This window comes from Botryllus schlosseri, chromosome 4, assembly GCF_051294905.1.
Source record: "Botryllus schlosseri isolate E-star chromosome 4, Bs_hap1, whole genome shotgun sequence".
Classification (NCBI taxonomy): domain Eukaryota; kingdom Metazoa; phylum Chordata; class Ascidiacea; order Stolidobranchia; family Styelidae; genus Botryllus; species Botryllus schlosseri.
Genome location: NC_137239.1, coordinates 17162304 through 17185782, shown reverse-complemented (window position 1 = coordinate 17185782; position 23479 = coordinate 17162304). Strand labels below are relative to the sequence as shown.

Here is a 23479-nt window from a genome sequence, read left to right as displayed (position 1 = left end):
TAGGCTGGAATTGACACAATCGCCAAGTGCTGATTAGCGTGGCGGCTGGTACATGCATTGCTTTCCTGTTGCTATCGGTGAATGTTTTCCCATGGAGCTTACGCGGCGCGAGTCTACGTCTCTTAGTGATGTTTGGTAGCAGGTGGTTTATCAAGTAGGCATACCAATTTGGATCGTCTGGAATAGGGCTCCATGCGAGGTTTTCATTTGTAATACAAATATCTGAACCTCGCAATAAACTGTGGAAGTATTGCATATACTGCAATATATACATCTCTATTGGTCAGTATCCAGCTGAGCAATATATTCAGACCACAAAGTGGTATCGGATAGTGAAACACAAGAATATTTGTAAATTCAGCATTAGCACTGGTTCCGTTCCAGCCTTGTCAGCGACCCCTGGCGGTGCATAAATCCCTGATTTTCAATCGGCTTGAATGCTTGTCCAAGAACTTCCACACCATTGTGGCCTGCTACCGACGACCAGGATGCTAACTATAACTATTTTGAGACTTCTAGCACTAATCTTAGGGTGGAATCCCTATACCAAACTAAAATGTTGTAATTATGACAAGAGGTCGACCAATTATCGGCTCGCCGATAATATCGAGTCGATATCACATTTCGAAAGAAATATCGGCATCGGTCCTTTAAGGTAGGAAAATTTCGGCAAATTTTTATGACGTCACAGCATGGGAGTCGGAGAATTAGAATAATCTGCGAGGACTTGGGAATATTGATATATCTCTTATAGTTTACAGGCAGATGTGGTCGAAGTAGTCATCGTTGGTACTCAAACACGCGAGTAATCAGTGAAAGTAGGCAAAACCTACTTGAGTACTCTTGAAAAGTAGAAGTGTTTCGCTACTGACAACCTCTGCTTCTAGATACACACTTTCTAGCTTAATTTATGTCCAATCAAAGTAATGGGTACAAAGCTGTTCAAATAGTTTAGGAAATGTGAGTTGAGCTAGATGGTATGTTTGATTTTAAATCGGCTAAATATATCGGGGTTATCTGTGAAGGAGCTAGTTACCAGTTTTATCGGTATCGTCTCTAAAATCTGTTGACGATCAGGCTCTTATAATGACAGAGACAGACCGAAGTACGTGTCGAATTAGCTATACCCCGAGAACGACTAGTGCTGTATAATCCGCTCTTGTATATTACGTATAGAAACGCAGATACGTGCATCGTATACATAGAATTATCATGCAGTATTACCGCTGATGTAGTTTGAAATTTTCGTAGGCTATTTACTTCCTTGGGTAGGGTAATATTGGAAGTCAAAATCGTTACTCGCGTAGGAGAGGTATGGATCAATTCTACCAACGGAAAGGACTTAGGGTAAACAGTATTGCATTTCAATTCATACCGAAGGGAGTAACGAAGTAGCATTTGTTCGCCAGAACCCATTTCGAACACATTCCACGTAGTCATTGAATATTGTTGTTACGAGTTATTAGGTGTGATAAATCCACTCATACAATTACTTATGCTCGACAAAGCAACATAAATCCCACACAACTGTTAAAGTATACTAGTGCCACGTAACTGCAGAATTATACAAAGCGCTAAACAGTTTATGACATTTAAAATCAAAACTTCCCCGGTTCTAAGCCTTTAAATCGAACGAGAAACACATTTCGGCATACGCAGGTAATTATCATAAATTGGTCAATCCACGCGATTACAATAGATTAAAGACATGAGCCGGAACTGAAGTGTATTTATCAAACACGGAAATCTCATATTCATCGGCGCGGCAATCCATCACTTACATGCTAATACCCTAATTCGGATTTGGCGGAGATAATCGACTGAATCTTAGTCGGGTAGAGGAAATATTGATTCGCGAAATGAGCTTACTGACAGAATTTAGAATATCAAGCAAACGTTGGGATTGATGACGCCCTGGGGACTTGCACTGTGCGCCATGGTATCAACATATGAATTGTTATCGACACCTTCTTCTGAAGCGGTCCGTCCGCTGCCTGCATATGTAAATTATGCAGGCATGTAGTGATTGACTGAACCAAGTTTTCTTAACCGGAGGTCCATGGGCCATTTGGGCATCCGCGGACTAGTTTTAAGGGATCCATGAAAGGCCAATGTTGAATGTACTTGTTTTTGACTTATATTCCGATTTTGTTGTGACGCGGGGCGCGGCGAAGGTCATGACCCTTTTCAAGTCATCAGCGTTCCCAATTTCGCGGCTTGGGGGTCCACGAAACCACAAAAAAAATTAGGCTAAAAAACCCTGGATTACACAAAGATAATACTATATATATCAGTGCAGACAGTGCTGGTGTTTAGAGTTCAGAAGTACTGGTATCGGAGACACTCAGAACTTCAATCGATTATACTACATGAATTCCCTTCATCAATTTGGGGGTTCGTCTTTCGAAAATATTTGCGCCGTCAGTTGACTTTAACATGACTTTAATGGTAGTGGACGTATTTGTATCTTTGTATAGCTCTCTATTTTACGCAGACTTTTGCGGAATATATATAGTCCGAAAAGAATTTGTGGCAATGACAATCGTCTTCACTGTTTCACAAATTTGGAAACGGAATGACCTCAAGTTTTTTTACATTACTCCAAGAAGGTTAATTTAGAAATGGTAGAATAATACCTTATCAGTAGGCCATACTTCCACCCACATAACAGACAAGATGAATGATTTTGTGAAGGCTATAAACTACAGGCTTGCGTGATCGCATCAATTCGAGACCCTTCCCATCAAACGGACACAGCTATCGTACACACCAGCGGGGTGCTGACGTCTGAGCGATATAAATTTCAAGGTTTCATTCTCGGCGATGTGCTGAAGATTCGTCACGGATACAATTTCGGAATCACCGAAGGGACTGTACAGTACACTGTATTGTAAGTAAACAGTGTACACAGTTGTGGACAACAAAACTGATTTCCCGAACTTGATGCAAATTGCTTTTCCAATTTTGCAAATGAAAGAGGAGGCATAACGTACCATGTTGGCCATTGAACGTGTCTTTTCCCAAACACATAACCCTTATTTTGTCGTATTAAAAAAATCCTTCAAATTTACTTCAGTACAAAACGGTGGCATTGATTAGAATTCATAACTAGAGCCCGACCGATATTGGATGTTTGGGCTGATACCGGTAAAACCGATATCTAGCAACTTGACCGAAAACATCGATATATTCAGCCCATATTCAAATAAGCTGGAATCTACCTCAAAAGGCGCATTTTCAAAACTTCGAAGCTTTTATTTCAACAGCTTTACAGCCATTGTCATATTCGAACATGAAATAAACTAGAAAGGCTGCATCTGGACACCTTGAAAGTGTAAGCTATAGAATATGAAATACAGCAATATTCCAAGTCTAGTGGGTCAAGGATTATAGTTATCTGACTTCCCACCAACACGTTGTGACGTCGCGAAAACTGCCGATATTTTTCACCTCCAGTGGTCCATACCGATAATTCTTTCAAAGTGTGATCTCGACTTGATATTATCGGCGAACCGATAATCGGTCGAGCTCTATTCATGACCTAGCTACACAGACTTTTGATCATCTATAGCCGCCGATACACATTTTTAACATTACATTGCCTAGATTCTAGAATGTAGTCAGTTTTCGCATACACCGTACCGATTCTGACGCCACCTTGAAAGTTGAGTCCAGGAACTCTTGTCGACAAATTGCAAATGTTTGTGGAAAAACGCATTGAGCCGGAGTCAGTATTTCCTGTTGCAAGGCTAGTGCTTTTGGGAACAAACATTGTACTCAATTTCACTAAATTGCATTGCATTTCGCATTGACTTAATAATAAATGAGATCAATGTTTACAAGGTGAAATAATTCCCTGGGTCAAAGCGTCATATTATTTCCTATGTTAAGACTTTGTGGGATATATTATATTTAACGATTCATATCCGTCATACTTACAATACCATGCAATCTTTAAGAAAATAATAATCTGGATACAATGAATACCAATAATCAAATGTCGATATTGTGAGCTTCAGCAACTCGCATGGTCTTATTTTATTATCGTATGCAGACCAAGGTGAATGTCTGATTGTTTCACTATTCCAAGTCATTTCGACTCCTTCCTGTTTCCCCATATTTTCGCAGTGAATTTTCACCTAAACTTGCAAACTCAAAACTTCTCATAGAAATGTGTTTCGTAACATAGTATTTAATCACCTCAATCACAGATGCTAATTAACGGAATAAATGAGGTTTGCACTTCGATACGTCGCGCTTCCGTCATCACGTTACCGACGAATACGGGATGTTAGTCTGTTTTGTGTATGATTATGACATCACGGTTTAAAAAAGCAGCCTTTAGGATCAATTGTTCGGCTATCGAACATTGCGTGTCTGTCTATACGCGACTGAATCAAATAACGTGTACGACAGACAATAAATGTGACTATTTCATCACGTGAGATGAGTTCAAGTATTTATTTCGATGATTGTAATATTTAGCATCCGCGAATAGCATATACTTACGTTTGCAAATATAGATTCAGTGTTCTGACTGTCGACAATAAGTGAACGAGCCATTTTCATTATTAGCTTACTGGATAATTGTCTTACCGCAGTCCCGCTGTGATGTTTAATGAGAAGTTAACAAGGATGGAGGCACGCGAATTAGGGATTTAGTTTAATGGCGATGTTTCAATATGGTGCGGCATCTCGTTTTCATGGTGCTCGCCGCGCTGATATAGAAACAAACGCGACGCAGAGGCCGGCGCGGAGAGCGTGTAATCGACCATCCGCATTTGAAGCTGTTTGTGTTATTGGAGCGATTATACATTTCGATCTCCTACCCGTGAAATGGCGTCCGCGTATAAGATATCGCGACGGGAGCGTGGCACATGAGGATTTTATGGCAATTATTTTTCGTATTGAAAAACCATGTTTTAATTGAAAGGTATTTAGAGAGTAGTAAACCGAGCGCTCTGGGAACGATAACGACTTCTATCGGCCGAAGAGAAGTCGATTTGAGACAGTTCGTCTCGGTGTTATCCAATATGACCACGTTAATTTGTGGTTATTTAAGATGAATCTCGTATTGTGTCATAATTCTCTGTCGTCTGTCAATTTCCAGTAATTAAAACTTTCTGAAGGAAATTACCGCGCTGCATACTTGAAAGGACTCCGCTACAATCCCCGATCCATTACTGGTTGCGAGGGCGTACGATAACAGCCGCACGCGTCGTACTTACCCGTGCGGGAGAAAAAATCGCGTCGTGGGAACGTGCCGGTGACTGCTACATAAAAAGAAAGTATATCCATATCCCCGACATCATTATGATTATAACGTAATGACCTTGGGTCGCGTACAGATCGCCGGTCACAAGCTTTGGTTGATATTCCGAAAGTTGCATTGTCCGTCTATATAATCTTACTGCCGCTGCGTAAGATTCACAAATTATGTAAGTCAAATTTGAGTTTATGCGTTGCTTATGGTGCATTGCCTTACGTATATTTCCGGCGGTTATGAAGACGAGGATATTATTGTTAGCAATAAACCAATAAAACACATCAAAACTTATAAATATGACAGCTTAGGACTATATACATTTCGGTAATATTGCAACGCACTCGTAGTCAAGCAATCATGGAAGCTAATTCGGGAAGATTGAAAATCCAGGATGCGTCTGTTGACGGGATCGACGAGTCAAAGCAGACGGCATCTTCTGATAAGGAGCAGGCTAAAATGGACCGAATTTCCTTCAGCATAGAATCTATTATTGGCGAAAACAGCTCGCGGAACTCTTCAGACACCGAGTCAAGTCCGACGAAAGACCACCCGGCGCAGTTGGATCCATCGTTTGGAAAATTGACGAACTATTTTACCTACGGATTCGGTTTGGACGAAACGCTGAATCAATTGAAAAGGGAAGTTCCAATGTTTCAAGGGTGTTATAGAAGATTTGCGGAACATAACGCATGCGGAATACCGGTACGCAAAGAAGAGATCAAAACGCAATCAGGTAGGATTATCAGCATATCATATTTGTTCCGACTGCAAATCACTACGAAATTAGCACGTACAATCATACATCCATGACGGTGTGTTTCAATTTATCGTATCGCATATCGATAGTTTATCAAGTATAGATTAATTATTATCGTTGTGATGCTTTTCGCGTACATACGAGTCGATTATCTGACACAACGCCTGGATATAGTGACCGACTTGCGGTATTGTCTCAGAGCGCTATAACATTGCTGTGAAAACAAAGATAAAATAGTCAATCATGGTCAATATAAACATAGGGTATGAGCGAAATTGTCATCTGCATTGCAGCCACGGTCGTGGTATATGACGTCACTATCGCGACGCCACCGAATGTTAAAAGTAGAATCATAGTGTCCTATATGGTGTCGACACAGGCAAATCTCACGCCTCAGTGAAATTGTATCACGTCACAATTTCCATTTGGCTACAGGCAATTTGACGGTCATTTTTGACCGGCTTGCCGAGCATTAAATTTGGTAAAACGGGTATCAATCGAAAGCTGACTCTGCACTGATTACGAAAATATAAATTTTATTCCGCTCGTGGCCCTGGAACTCCCACAATCAGCCTCGAATTTTTCATTGTTACGGAGATTGGCATTGGGACGCAGCAATGCTGTCTGGCGAAACGAGAGAGTAGCTCAAGAGAAAAAGAGCCAGACAGCATTGTGCAGCATTGTTGCGTCCCAATGCCAATCTCCATAACAATGAAAAATTCGAGGCTGATTGTGGGAGTTCCAGGGCCACGATCGGAATAAAATTTATATTATCGTAATCAGTGCAGAGTCAGCTTTCGATTGATACCCGTTTTACCAAATTTAATGCTCGGCAAGCTGGTTAAAAATGACCGTCAAATTGCCTGTAGCCAAATGGAAGTTGTGACGTGATACAACTTCACTGAGGCGTGAGATTTGCCTGTGTCGACACCATATAGGACACTATGGTAGAATATAATATACGAACTTGTCCAATGGATAATTGGCATCAGTCCATCGAATGGCAATCCGTTTACTAGTTTCGCGTCAACTCTATATCCACTTACATTTCTATTGCAGCTGCGACCAATTTCAATCCACGTGGTCAGCGTAAATGTCGTGGTAACATATAAATTAAATTTTAAGAACATACTGACAAAATACTCAACAGCACTGTGTTTTTCTGCAGTTAGTACACTTCAAAATCAAGCCGTAAAAAACGCTTGTACTGATTTAGAATTTCATTTTCCGCACTTTTGATTTCAGATAAAAAGTTTTCAAATCTACGCAAGCACAAGCCGAATCGTAAGGCGAGAACTCCATTCACCACTCATCAGTTACTGTCGCTGGAACAGAAATTTGCCGTCAAACAATACCTTTCCATAGCCGAAAGGGCGGAGTTTTCGGCTTCGCTTGATTTGTCAGAAACACAAGTATGTCTGTTATGATGTATTGGGCTGATGAGTATAGGGGTGGTTGCTAACTGGCGAAGTTCCATGGGGTTCAATTGTTATTGATGGGGTATTTTAAATAGAAGAATCAGATAACAAGAATTTCTTGGGCCAGATTGAAATAAATCCACCCCTATCATTTGTAAATGACAAAGCAATCGAATGTAGAGTGACATTCCGTCCAATGAATATGAAAGTCGCTTGTGGCTTGACTGAATGTGAACGTGATCTTGGACTGCGATTTGAATTGAAAATTCGTCCGACATCTGTTGACGACCTCTTTAAAGCAATGCTGTTTGGTCGCGAGCTGCACAAAATGATCAAGACGGCCCATTGTCTGCTCATTGTGAATCATAAACATTCAAATAAAACAAATAGGCTGACATGGTGTTATGCACAACGTATACCGCAAAATCCTATAGCTGAAGCAAGACTGCGTGGGCATTGCATGGTTCTGTTCTTATATCAAGAAGCGCATTCTGAAAAGTTGAGATGTAGACACCATTGTCAGTATAAATAAAGCAACACGGTGTGTCGCCAGCAGTGTGTGCACGCACAACTCCAGTGTTGTCAGCCAACAACTGCTACCGTTTAGCGTTCTTTCTCCATTCTTGGCAAGCGACTTAGTAAGGACAGACACTCTCTACCCGAGAATGCAGGAAAGTACCTTTCGTTGTACTGCAACTGATTTTAATTATTTCTACCATAATACGCGATGTAACTACTGGAATTCTTCATAGGTCCAGATTTCGTTAAAATAAAGTTTTTCATGGAAAAAATTGTCACTTTTTAAGTCAAAAAAGTATTTTCAGGCCGAACTCCTTCGTAAGGACAGACAGTTCGAACCGAGAAATGAAGATAAGTAGTACAATTCTAACATTATGTGGAAAAACACCTAATGTGCATAGGTTAGGTCAAAATTAAGTTTTTAAGGTAAAAACATGTCACAATTTTGATTGTTTAGGTCAAAATCTTCCGTTTTTTAGGCAAAAAATTGCCATCTATCCATTTCTCGTTGCAGATAATTGATATATTGAAGGGGTCAAAGTAGTTGCGTTACTACCCGATTAGAAGTAAAATCATAAGCAAGTCCATAAATATCTATTTATTACAAGTAGAAGTTGCAATGTCCAAGACATGCCAAACCTACTTAAAGTTGAAAGGTGAAGGTCTAAAAACTACTCAAGTAAATATAGTCTCAACAAAGTAGGCTATATTTGCCGAAGGGTTGCAAACCTATAGATGTTACTCGGAGATGACTATTACTTTCGAAATAGCAGGATTTATCTTCAACACTATAACTCAAACTGAAGGGCAAGTTTTTGCAACTTTTGCAACTTTTTTTACAGCTTCCGGAAGCTTCCTAAATACTCGTAAGATATGTAGAATGCTGTTTTAAGCTGTTTGAAGGAATCTAATACTGCAACTTTTTGCAACTTTAGTCCATTTTTTTTCATGCAATTTTTTGCAACATTTTGCAACTTTTTCGATTTCTCATGAAAGTATTTTTGATTTTGGTGAAATACACGGCCAAATTCGACTGAAATACCGTAATTCAGCACTGAAGCAACGCTCTTATGGGTATTTCGGTAGCTGAGCCGGAAAATTGAACTTTTTTTTTTAGTTAACCGAGCAAAATGTGATCTTTTAGCGCAACTTTTGTGAAAAAATAAATGCAACTTTTTATTGCAACTTTTGTCAAAAATAAATGCAACTTTCCACGGATTTAACGGCAACAAAAACTTGCCCTACTAACGACTCTACAAAAAGGTAGAACACAAATATTATGAGTTAACGTTATACAGGGGCTATTTATTGCAGTTCTTATGACAATTTCACTGATAAAAGTGATGCTAACTTATCGCAAAACTACGTTCTGCTGTTCAAGATACAAATTGTAAAAAGTAGGTAGTTTTGCTTGAAAACTATTCAAGTAGAATTGGAAGTAGTCTAAAAGATTACAACTATAGAGTGAGTAATACTCCAAAAAAAGTAGAAGTCTTCGTTGCTTACGACCTTGGGTGGTAAATACTTTGGTGCTAGGCACAAGGCAAAGATATTTCCTTTTAAACCATTGGGCCATGTTTGTCCAAACTCTGGTATCAAGGCAATACCTCTCCCGATTCCCAATGTGGATAAATTCGTTAGAGAAACATCAATAATAACCCGGCATAATAATTTTCACGGCATTTAGGTCACGAATTAATATTCAATTACGCAAAATACATTGGTCCTCACTGACTGGGTGTATTTCAAGCCGTCCTGACCCGATACGCAACTATAGATGCATCTTCTGTTGACGTCATCGTGCTATTATACTGTGATTTAAGACACGCATTACCGCTCTATCCATTGTATTTGGATAATTTGGTGACCAAAGTCTCTTTCAGTCTGAGAAATACTTGTTGATCACTAAGACATCATGTATACATTTGTCGTCAACGCTTAACATACACCCGTTCGCTTATCTCAAGACGTCTTCTGTCGCAGGTGAAGATTTGGTTTCAGAACAGACGGGCAAAATCGAAGCGCTTACAAGAAGCTAAGCTCCAGCAAGCCAAATTTGCCGCAAGTACCCTGCCGCACCAGTCCATTCTAACCGCGATACCAAGAAGTCTATCCGGCGCAGTTAACTCTGCATATGATGCCTCTCAAAATTCCTTATTCAACTCTGCCAACCTTCATTTTACGAACACAGGATTTCCACGGGTTTTGCCGCATCAAAGCCAGATTGAAGGCGGAATGAACTTCAACAATTTTCCCAATCGATTGCATGTACCAATGAGCCATTATTATCCAGTTCTTAACAAGGACAGAAGTCCTCACAGTACTGTTGGAATGTTGCAATGAATTAAGCGCTACAAATTATTATAATACGCTCATAAAATGATATATGTTCAGATTATTCACGTTGCAATTAATATTCGATTCTCATCGTGACGCCTTGGCGAAGGTTGTACGGCGCCGGGGTAATTACCGTTGCAAACGGCATCAAACAAGCTTCAATATACGGCGTCAGTATCGTCATTGTTCTGCAATGTTCTTAACACCCTGATAACAATGTTTAGTTTTTGCAATAGCCTATGAACTGCAGTTTCAATCCCCGTGTGACTCGGGAAGCTATTAAGTTTCGCGGTGTCGGCAGCCGGACGACGATAAATTACCGGTCATCTTGCCGTGTATCATTACGGCTCAATATCGGAATTGAAACAGTAGGTCGTAAAACCAGGAGCAAATTGTGATCGAAAACAAATACGATGCGTTATTCACTGGAATATCATGACAGCTTGACAGTTACACGGAAAAAATTGTCCTAGGGTCACGTATATCGGCACGTGGTGCAAGTCCACTTTTAGGTGTTAAGTTCAGCACTCATACAGGGGCCAAAAACTACGGTCTCAGTGCAAGTTGTAAATGAAAGATGGCGAATTGAGCCTGATTATTTAGTTTCGACGATGCGTCTGTTGCATTTGTGCACTGATGACAAGCGGCCCAGCTAACAAAATTACGAAATACAATTCAATTACTGAACGCAGGATGCGAATGTGTGCAGTACGGCGTAGTGCCTAATTTCACTCGTTCCAATATTATTAAAATGCAATGGAGTTGAAGCTGAGGTTGTTTTGCTCCGGTCAATCAGTATTTTCATAAATCAGTGATGCATATCTATATTTGAAACCAGCATATCCGATTCAGAATTCGGTAATTCGGGTCGCCATATTGTGGCAGGCGATTCGTTATGATCACCAATAGAGATTAGTTTTTAAGAACACATGTGGTGAAGGAATAAGGATATATGTTGCTTGTGCTATGCTGGTATGGTACAGATTTTTGTGATGCTAATTGGGCACATGAAAGCTTTTAGAGACGTGAAATGATGAGGGAATGATTGAGGAATGCATGGAACTTAGGGACAATCAAATGACGTCAAAATTCTACGCCGTGGTATACAATGTTTACAATATCGCCACGGTGTAAATCAAGAGTTCTCAAACTGGGGTACGAGAGAGAGATTTCGTAAGCACGGGAGCAACTTCATTTTTTTGGCACTGAGATAGTTTTTCCCAACAGCGATTTTAACGTTTATGAGGCACGCGACAAAAAAGTTGAAGCTTACTAAATGCAACGTTTGTGCTTTTACATTCATGTGTAACGTTAGTCGTCTCAACGATATACATCATCTATAGTGAATGTCTGCTTCTCTACCGCCGTGGTGATGAGAGATTTTACGTAACCTGACGTAGATTTCATATTATTTCTACCAGAACGGTGCCATTTGCTAATTACGAAGGCTACGTGATTAACGCTATTTCAATTTTCAGTGTGTTGCTTGTGTACAACGATAAGCAGGCTGTAGTTAATAGAACTGCCGATTACAACTGTGAAGCAGATTTTCTAACAAAATGATTGTGCATTGCGTTTTGCGTCGGACCAGGTTCACTTCCACGCGAAAGATTTGGTCTCTCAAAAATGCGTCGAAAGACTTTTGCTGCTCCCCGCACCACTAACAGCTGTGAATAAGGTTTTTCAATCACGTGCATGATGAAGGATAAATTTCGTGCCGCACTTTCGGTTGAACATAATTTGCGCGCGTGTTTGTCCAGAACAATTCCAAGAATAGATTGATTTACTCGCGGAGAAGCATCAAACTCTTACATTTTCTGACACGTCACCTTATTTCGTATTGACTGAAGTATTTTGGTCTCGAAGGCGGATGCAGGATACCTACAAGTTGAGCAATTATATCGTCAGTCATAGATTGCTCTCGTGTCTGATCGAAACAGGCTGGCAGTCAATTTTTTGTTGTTGATAATTTTAGCAATTGTATCTGTGAATGTGAACCTATATTCATTTGAGATATACTTCTACTGTCAAACTGAGTAGCTAATGGGCTATTCGAGCTAAATCGGATCCATGGTTGAAAAGTGGGGCATTTGCATACCCCAACCCCCCAGCCGGCTACGTCACAACATCTGTAACTTTCACCACTGTTCAGCATTCAATCACTTTGTTGCTTTATGATAGAAATTGGCAGTTTCGTTAAGACATTGGTCCTAATGTCTGATGTAGCAAAATTTTGTGTAGAAGAAGCATGCCGATGGAATTTTCGCATGTCTTGTGTCGACAACTATTTTTTTAAGCTCGATTCTGATTGCGATATTTAGCCTACATTCGGGCCGGGTTCAGGCTCATTCCTAGCGGGTTCGGGTCCCACATTAAATTACACTAGTCTCATTCCAATACACTAAAGCACGCGTGCGATGTTTCCCCTTTAAATAATTCTGACATTTTTATGCATACATCACACACATTCGGAAAAAATGCATATTCAAGTAATTTTGGCTTTGCAAGTTTCCGGATTATAAGTTTAATGCAGGGCTGGCCAACCATTTCAGCCAAAGGGCCACATTCGATTGACGAATTGTTGCGCGGGCCACTAGCCGCGCGAATCGCGAAATGTTTTTGAAGTTTACCGGTCGTTTGCAAGAACTGGGCTATTGGCGTCTGGACATATCGATATCGAAAGTCCCGACCAACATGCGTCAATCATTTTGTGCCTAGGTTTCATAGTCGACGGTCGTTCTGCGAGTGCAAACGCAAAGTCGAATGTGTTGAACGACACTCTGTCTCGTAATCGCGAATATAATTAGATTCAATCCGATACATTAGGCGTTCTTTCATTTTCACGAAGGGGCAACAATATTAAAAGCAAGAAACCGAGTGACAACATGTTGCGCGAAGCGTGTAGAAATTTTTTACTTTTGATAAATCTATCCCAAATTATTCTGCTTTATTGTAAGTGTACGAAGATCTACCAATAAGTGACTGGCTCATGGATCTGCCAATGCGTCGGAACTGATATTTTAGTCATCACATCTCAAGTGTTGCGGCCAGACTAATCAAATTTTTGGTTGCCCTCACAAGTTCACAATCTGTGCAATCCATTTTTGATAACATTAGAAATTACGGAAATGACCTCGCGGGCCACTCAAAACATTCTCGCAGGCCACGGGTTGGCCGGCCCTGGTCTATTGAATATCATGTTTTGCTATCATTGGATAGGTATGCAATTTTGATATTAATATGTATACTTGAACTTCGATAGATTCTGCGGATTTTTCGTCATCTCACCAGCGTTGTTTACGATATCATACTAAAACAGCCGACGTTTTATGCAACTGGCAGGACCGATTCGCACAAATGCTATCAAGTATCGGTGCTCGTTGACTTGAAACCAACCTACTCGGACCAGACCAATTCATGATAAACTCTCTTTCATCCCCACAATATACATAACCTTCACAAGTACAGTTCGCTAAGATTGAATGCATATATATGATGTTTGCATTTCGCCGCACAAAAATTGGTTACCAGAATATGTTTCGATTGATTGCACACTCAAGATACGGATAAGCAAGATGGAGGACAAAAGGGGAAGACAGATAAAGCATTATGCATCCCGCTAAATCAGTGTTTCCCAAACTTTATTACACAACATCACCCTAGGCCCCTGCCAGGGTTGTAATGACTCGAGTCACGATTTTCTGATGACTCGACTTGACTCTCGAGTCAATCTGTGTATTGACTCGACTTGAACTCGAGTCATTGCGCATGACTCGAACCAAGTCATATGAGTTGAGACTCAGGCGGTCAGGATTGACATTTCATTGTAATTTCGAAGAATAGTAAAGTAACCACCGTATTGGGATTTCGTCTATTGGTACTGGTACTTGAAAATGCGATCGGAAACTGCTAAAATTGAGGAAAATCATTATACTATAAATGCGAACCACGCGATATCACCAAATAGAGTTATAGAAAGGGGGTTTAACTAGACATTAACTGGAAACTGAGAAGTCAACACAATTGAATTGGACTCGGACTCGACCCTCTGTTCAATGACTTGAACTCGGACTTGATCGGTGGTGAATTGAAAATGACTCGACTTGACTCGAGTCAGAACTATAAAAGTGAGATTGACTTGTGACTCGGAGCCTTGTTACTTAGTTGCAACCCTGGCCCCTGCTAATTTATTGGCAATATACAATATTCGTTATGTACGCGATGTCAGAGTCACATTTGGTACGTCTAGGACAGACACAATCAGTGGAGACAATCGCACACGACAACTTCTCTTCCAATTCATCGTACTTCGTCGTGGTGCGATATGCGCTTAAAACTTCGTCGTCCTTGTACAATCATCCATTTGAACGTGTGCTAGTAACTTGCGTTCGATAAGTGTCACTGAATAATTCGTTGTTCGATTGATTGTTTAGTTAGTTATAAAACGGAATGTTTCATAACAATGAACAACTGCGGAGAGCGTTGGTAGCTATTTACGGTGATCGCGCCTCATACAACAGCGAACGACGTGACTATATACATATTATTAAATCAGACGTTGGTGCACAGATACAGCTATTAATTTTCGGGTTTTCTTAAACAGTTCCTCGTAGTCCATAGCGCCCACGTTTACTCTCAGCGCCCCCTTCCCCAATTTGTAGCTAGCGGCCCCACTGCGCTAAATTTTTCTATTATAGAGAAAGGGGCATGTAATCTCGATAGCAATATTCGTTACGGCCAGATCATGCATAGAGAGACAGTTTATATGTTTGATGCGGGTTTGATCAAAATATAGTTTACCTCTAAGGCCTATTTCGTAACGATCATCCCTATCCGATACCGAATACTGTGTTTGCGTTGTTCTTCATCATTGACGCTGTCAATTTGCCATGTAATTCGTTTGGATGAAAAATAAAAACTCTCTCTGTCCCTCTCATCAAGTTGGTGTAATGAAAAAAGAATAATATCTGCAGCCAACTCCCGCTCCCTCTTCTCTTTAAAGATAATTGTCATACATACATGAGCCCATTGTTACCGTTTTATGCATTTGGGTTGAATGAAAACGAAGTGTATTTCCTGCCATGTGCATATATGCACTTGCGGTTGCATTTAAAACAAAAACCAATTTAAAACAAACGTTTAAATCGTGGCCCTTGTTTAAAACATGTTTTTTTGATAGTTTTATTTGCTTTTTATTATGCATGCCGTTATGGCTCCTTTGTCGAAAAGGGCTTCCGACACCTGCATTACACGGACCGAAAAATATCTTTGACCAGGTCTACATTGTAATGCAGCATTTTAGGGTTGCCGGTCATTATTATCGGAACATCCATAACGTACCAATGATCTATAACTATACGTGCTATAACTGTGGAACCGACGATGATTTCGGGGGTTCCAATCATTCCATACGTCGACTATATGGTGTGCGAATCGTCCAAAGGCTCATACTCCATGCTTTTTCGAAAGTAGTTACATAATTTTATGGCATAATTATAAAACTTTGAAAAAAATATCATTTTAGAATGCGATTCTAAAACACCGTTTAAAACAGAGGTCTCAAACTCAAATGTGCTCGCGGGCCAATTTCCTAGTTTACGATGACGCCGCGGGCCGCAGCATCGATAATAGGGATATTCAATATATAATTTCCAAGTAGGCCTTATATGACGGGACCTTGCTGACAGGCATTCCACAAACATCGTGGAAATGTAATTTACTATTGTATTGTCCACGCTTGACACGAAAAAAAATTCAGAATATTTGAGCGGTGTAGCCTAATCCTGGTTTTGATATAGTAGTAATAAATATGGCAATGACAGAATCTAACGCTGATTTAATTTGACTTTGGCAATGACAGTAACAATATACTCTAAAGTCAAATTAAATCAGCGTTAGATTCTACCTTCGATTATTTATTGAAAAATATATATAACAACTTAAATAGAATCATTATTGAGCAATAGTAATAGCATTGCTCCTTAGCCTTTTTTCGCGGTCGCACCCCTTGTGCTTCCAATGAGATTTCTTGTAGCCCCTGACAATTTTCAACACAACTTCTGATGGTAGGCTACCCACACAAAATATCAGAACGCCCATTCACATAAAATTGCACATAACACGAAGATATATTACAGTTGAATAAATTCCCCAAGGAAATATTCCACAGCAAATAGACCTGATTGCATAATGCATCTCGTATATCCTGATGCGGTGCTTCGTACCCTGATGGGTTCTACGGAACCTGGTTAAGAACTCATGCAATAGAAATGTCCAATCGGCGCAGAATTCATTAGTATTACATCTGTAAAGCGTACTGCCACGTTACTCGCCACCGATAATAACATGGATAAAGAGAACAAACAACATCCAGAATGTAACCAACTATACCTCACGGGGTCACAGAATGCCAAAGGTTGTCATACTGACCTGATTAGATAACTATATACGCTACGCAACGCAAGCTACAACCTTTTGACATATTACTATTCTCCATGACAGTTTCACAGATTGTTGCGTCCGTAGGATTATCAAGTCACCGTTCCGAGTCGCAAGTCCTTCTCTTACTTGTATTTTAACGTTTGACCCGAATCATATCGACTTATTTTTATTCAATCACCCAGTCAATCCGAAATCGAGTAATTTTACGAGAAGGTCGCACAAACCAAATCACAATTTTCAGTCATCAACGGGTCATGTGACGTAATAGCCGGTCTTCTGCCGCGTGGTAGCTTTAAAAAGTGATGTGATAGTGGAGTTAGTTGAAATTTCAGTGATTTTTATAGTAGTTTTATGGTGAACTTACGTTCATCCATATTTAAAATAGATATATGGCACTTGATTATATTGTTGAAGTTTTTCCCCTTGCTTGAGCGGGTTACTGGAAGAGGTATAGAGCAGGGGTCACCAACACGCGGCCCGCGAGGTCATATTTTGCGGCCCGCGACTTGATTTGAAATTTCGGAAGGAAGCTAAGAAAACCATTTTGAAATGCTGAAATTGACTACAGTTTCAACACACTGTTGTTGTTGTTGCAAAATACGGCTATTCTCCGGTGCCCAACATCATTATTCGTCACTAGCTTTGGCTTTGTCGATGTCAACAGCATTCCATCGAGGGAGAATAACCAACTGATATGAATGAGCTGGGCCTATTGCCTTGACGTGCAATGGCCCAGACACTGTCAAGACCGTAACGTTTGGAAACCGGCATAGGGCAGTGGCTCTCAAACTGGGGGGCGCGCCCCTCTTGTGGGGTGTGAAAGCATCTAAAGGGGGCGCGAAGCTGTGACCGAGTGAAAAAAATTTTCGCGCTTTGCGCGATTTACGTCAAATTCAAATTTAGTAAATAGAATTCATATAGTAGAATTCTCTCATCAATTAACAATCATAACCTTCCATGCCATCAAACTATCCGCTGAGATTGCTAGCATTCTGGTTGCATCTTGTGATATGACGGTAAGGGGGCAGCGAGATTTGTCAGTATCATAAAGGGGGCGTGTATAAAAAAGTTTAAGAACCACTGGCTTAAGGCTTCCCCGCAAGGTCAAGCTTAACGTGGAGATGGTCTTTCAGCTAGTAACGTATCTCGCTAGCCCCAATATCGATAACTTGGTCGCTGAAAAGCGTTTCCAGGTATCGTGCACAGCTCAGAGTTCAAAATAAAATGAACTCGATGATAATGATTTTTGCTGTATTTGTATTCCTTTAATAAAAATATTACTTCTTTTGTGGTCACTATGCCCATTGTCTATGTTATAGGTAGCACGGCATTGTACTGACGTCGAGTTTTTAAACGTTGTTGCGTAGTTTATATCGATACTGAATACTTGCGGCCCGCGGCCGCTACGAAATTTGAAAAGTGGCCGCGACCCATTTTGAGTTGGCGACCCCTGGTATAAAGGTAGAATTTGGATGGATTGCCAGTCACAAAGGTATCCATGGCAACGAGATCGCCGACCGCAAAGATACATCTGCGGCTTTGTCTGGCCCCAATCGTCAGGTCCCTGAGGTGACCATCGGAGAAGCTAAGTCACTTGTCCGCCAATATTCGCGAACTCTCTGGCAGGAACTGTACGCAGGTGAAGATAAAGGGATGCATTATAAGCGTTTCCATAGTTGCATTTCAATTAAATTCCCATCAATGCATACATGTCGGCAATTCGAGGTCATCATGTTCCGTCTGCGCTCCGGCCATTGTAGGCTTAACGCCCATTCGTTCAAAATAGGATGTTCAGATACTCCGCTATGTCTCCATTGTCATATCGCCGGAACCGTCGACCACTTTCTACTGAACTGTGCAAGATATGATTTTCAACGGTCCTTTCTCATTGAGTCATGCCGTAATCATGACATCCAATTCACGACGTATAACCTCTTGGTCCAGCCCGAGCTATTAACCCCTGTGGCTGAATTCGTGCTATCATGTCGTAGAATCCTTTAAGTTTTAATTTGTATATAGCCGAGGTTGAATTACATTGCAAGGGTACTTATACCAGGAGGTAATTCCAGACCGTGGTGCACCAGACCCTTAAGGGAGTTAAGCGCCACTACAACTTTTAACCATATTAATAATAATAATAATATTGTTGAATTCTTGAAATTCCAATAGGCCGTCGCGGGCCGCACAAAATGCTCTCGAGGGCCGCATGCGGCCCGCGGGCCGCGTGTTTGAGACCTCTGGTTTAAACATGTTTTGAAAAACAAAGTGTTTTAAAACATTATTTTATTTATGTGTAACCCTATATGCAATTCATTTATTAAGGGTATGAGATTATAGTGTACTCATAATCAATGCTCCCTCTAATTTTCATGATTCTGCGCGCACTCACCAACTCACCGCGTGGTCCCTTGGACAACAGTGCGTAACATTTTGGTTTGACTAATGAAAAGGTTATCACTTCGACTGGACTCCCGATTTACCGGCATTCTCCGATACTGTGTGGGGTTGACGACAAAAAAGGTCATCACTTTGACTAGACTCCAAAATTCCACGATTTTTCCGAAACTTTGACGTTCGGCAGAGTCGAGTTTTTCATCGCATTTTACAACATTTTCTGCATTTGTACATCGAAAATGGTCGTCGGTTTGGTCTGATGATCATCAGTGCCTTCTGCGAAAGATGAAGTGATAATTTTTTGTGTGCGGCACATATTTTTCTGTGCGCGCAGACTTTGTCAGTAATGCGCTGCCACGCTACCGCACGCGCGCAGCTTAGAGGGAACATTGCTGATAAATAGTAGTAAAGGAGAGTTTACACTGCCATCTTACGGCAACGACTGGTATTACAACAATGACAGCGAAATATGCTTCGGCTATTATAGCAACAATCGAATTGAAATCGACTCACGACCACTAATGTGGAAAATTTCCGCGACCTGGTAGCAATACCCTGTTGAAAGATCTCCCTAACGAAGTTAAAGCTGCAAAAGTGGATAATTATAGTTAGTTTCTCATCTGTTCTCTGGCGATAGACGCACCCATATATACCGCGTCCGGTCTGACGAAGTTGTGATGTAGAATACGATCGTCCGGGATTTGACTAAAATATCACTATTCTGCACTAATCACTGATGGAAACTTTTCAATACATGGGGAAAGTAGGAGCGAAATGTAGTTAGGAGGAATTGTCCGCGACGAAGTGACATCACAGATCCCACTTTCGTGGTGGTAGAGGTAGACCATGATCGAGTAAAAGTGGCAGTGCTCACAGTCAAGGTCGACGCTGAACTTATCAGAATTGGAAGCAGTTGTGTGTTGTCAATTTACGATTACATTTTTGTGGCAATATACTGTAAAGTCTAACAAAGCATCGTGCCATGCAGTTGCTTGAAATCTCTCTCTTCGTCTCGAATGTAAATTGTACAATGTCAAGAAGACCCGATGATTCTACTGTATACAGTAGCCTACGTGACTTCGACGGCGACTAGAAACTAGTAACACTAATCTCGACACAGGCCAATATTCATCTGAATTGAAATGAATAGTTAACGATGATAATATTTAGGGAAAAGGTACCTACTAATATACAGACTCTGAAATCGTGTTCAGAATGCGTAAAGCGCTGGATTTGTTTGTAATGCGCGTAGAAGGCTAATCGATACGATTTTTAACCTATCAATAATGGAATTCTCGAATGGTAATAAAATATAATTTAACACGGAAAACGGCTTACTTAATGAAAACAGCTCACTGCTTCCTCTTGGTGTCACGGTAAAGATTAATGACTTCTTTACACATGCATGAACTGAGGTAGTGTTTCTGATGATGGATGGTGCGTATGTAGCACGCCGCAAGCCCATAAAGCGAAACAGAAAAAAGTGATTCTTGCGAATCAACAAAATATAGCATAAAGCGTACTTTATAATCCAGAACGAATGGAAACTGGAGTTCCGGTCTAGAAATCTAGAATTGCGAGTTGAGGTATCGATGTAATCATAAATAGCGACTATCTTGATTTGAGATGGTGCAAACTTGAAACCGCAAGCAGGCCTGACATTGTTTTTCAGATATCTGAGCCACATATCATCTGTCCCAAAGAGTTTCTTTCTCTTGTATATCAAACGAAAACCTGGTATTGTTTTTTTTTGCCAGAGGACGTGGGACTTGCATTCATTATCCGTAAGATTATGGTATGAAAACGGATGCATGCTTCAAAGGCCGATTGTCGCGATTTTGACGTTCTGTCACGAAAGGAAAGCCCGTCATCTGAATTGTTCTTTAGGCACAATGATAAATGATTTATGTTTCCGGAGAAATGAAATCCTTGATACGGCAAAGCCAGAACTCGTCAGCTTGAAGAATGGAATTGTTTCAAGATCAGTTTCTTCTCTCGCGCCACCAGCCCCACAGCACGCCCATCGCACGATGCGAACCGCTACAACCGCGCAAAAGCACAAGACATGTCTAAATTTTTGTAGCCTATGACTCTAGCAACCTGGAACCTTATCCTACCTCTGCTAGGGTAGGCTACGTAACTGCATTCTGTATTTATTTAGTACACCTGGCCCCGCTGCAGTATAGTACAGACGTCATAATACCACGATATACTGTCGCCAACCGCAATTTCTGTAATGGCTGCGAAGTATGGCCAATTTAAACCCTGAAATATAACTCATATAGGTCTTATCGAAATCACACTACCCGAGGAAACTTAATATAGTATAGGGTTGCCATACGTCCGGAATTTCCCGGACATGTCCGGAATTTCACTGTTCAAACATGCGTTCGGGAGGAATTTCTAAAGTATGCCAAATGTCCGGAATTTTAGAGGCTTGAAGTAGACTCATAATTTTTTCGTAAATCAACATAAGAACATTATTTTTGAGAATAATTATGCTACATGATATTTTCTTCGCGCTTCGCGCGTTTTACCATCCCATTTATTGGTTTTAATATGGGGACTATGCCACCCTCGCAAAAACTACTATAAAATATGCATAAAAACCATTTATTTACTGAAATAAGCCTAATCGCAATTATAACAGAACAGTATATTCCTAGAGATTGTAAAGGCAGTTTAAATGCTTTATTCGAAGATGCTGGTTCCAAACGTTGGGGTCCTTTGCCTTTATTCCGCGGTTCGCGAAGATGCTGAAAGTAAACAGCTTCAAAAATAGCTCGTGAGTAAGTCTGCGCAAAGGTGCTGAGTTTTTTCGTAATCCGCTCGTCAAATTTTGATCTGTGCCACGGAACATCTTCAAATTGAAGATCAAGTCGCGACCAAAAAAGGTTGGGAAACACTGGATGTGGGGTGTTTATTAAGCTCCATGTTGCGCACAATCTTATCGGTGGGACATGAAGATGACTTGACGATGTACAAGTACGCTCCCTGTATTTTCGAACTCATCATCCTCCACTAGCTCTACCGCTAACTCTGATCATGTGGGTGGTGAGTAGTAACGGGCGATCATGTAGGCCAGTGGTTCTTAACCTTTTTCATATCGTTACCCCCAAGAAGAAAATGATGGGATGCAATTACCCCTTTTCAAAAAATAACGTGACGTCATCATAATATCACATCATAACGTGACGTCATAATGTACACTGAAATTCCTGTTGAAAATATCATGTCAATGGGAAGGCTGAAGCTCTTTTTGTGTTATCCGGTGGTCACATCTAGACAAAAGGGAGGATAATGGACATCATCTCATGTAATTGTCAATCGCAAACTTATTTCGATACTTCGTTTTGATAGATACCATTGCAGAAAATCCTATTTCACGGCAACAAGTTGAATGACCCTACATTCGACCCTGTTATTCATAATCACTAGTGGTTAATATGAAATCACAGCAGGCATGGTGTGTTAAGTGAAACAAAATATATACAAGCGCGCAGAAATAAAAGTTAGCCTACATTCATATTTACGTCTCAAAATATTTCAGTGCAGTGTTACAAGTTTTAAAAAAAATGTCTATTACCCCCCCCCCCAAAAAAAAAAAAATGGTAAATTACCCCTTTGGGGGTAATTACCCCCAGGTTAAGAACCACTGATGTATGCGGAGAGTAGTAACTATATAGTAATACATGGAACAACCAGTATTATAGACAGAATGCATTCAAAAAATTTAACGACCAGATGCATATAGAAACTAGCCACATACTCCTTAACCGGATCGTGACCACCTCTGGTCTATGAGCAAAGCTTTGCTAGTGTGACGTCATATTAACAGACAATGTGCTCATAACTCATTTTGAAATCCACTAGTGGGCGCTAAAGAGTGTCCGGAAGTAGGGTCACAGAAATATGGTAACTCTAATATAGTATTATATGCACAAGGGTGCGGATTCGATGACTAACGACAGGTGATACTGTAGTGACAGTACAATGCAATAACGCAATGATTTTGTTGGTCCTCAGGAACTCGGCGGCCAAGCAATATTACCTGGTGTAATCGAATAGCCAACCCACCAACCCCTTAAGACTATTATCCAAACGTCCAGCGCACACGGCACTAGCAAGTGTTATAGCAACACGACGATGCTTTTGAACACCTCCATCATTTTGAGAACCCCGATGATTTCTACACAACGCGTCAGCCGTGTTTTTTAGCTCACGTAAATGACGGCTGGATAAGCTGTACTGCACTCTGCTAAGTCGACTATACCCCCTGCTTCGAACTGTCCTCAAATTCTGAATGGGTATACCGTGACCATGACCATCCTTCCTCGATACTACGAC

At 40.7% G+C, this 23479-nt stretch overlaps 1 protein-coding gene across 1 annotated transcript; it reads left to right on the top strand.

Moving 5' to 3' along the window:
- The first annotated feature begins 4518 nt into the window (after nucleotides 1-4518).
- On the top strand, nucleotides 4519-10985 carry LOC145437139 (uncharacterized). Its single transcript, XM_080314303.1, has 3 exons — nucleotides 4519-5999; nucleotides 7269-7435; nucleotides 9944-10985. The coding sequence occupies exons 1-3, from the start codon at nucleotides 5624-5626 to the stop codon at nucleotides 10301-10303; spliced, it is 903 nt and encodes a 300-aa protein (XP_080170429.1). The 5' UTR covers nucleotides 4519-5623; the 3' UTR covers nucleotides 10304-10985.
- Nucleotides 10986-23479: the final 12494 nt, after the last annotated feature.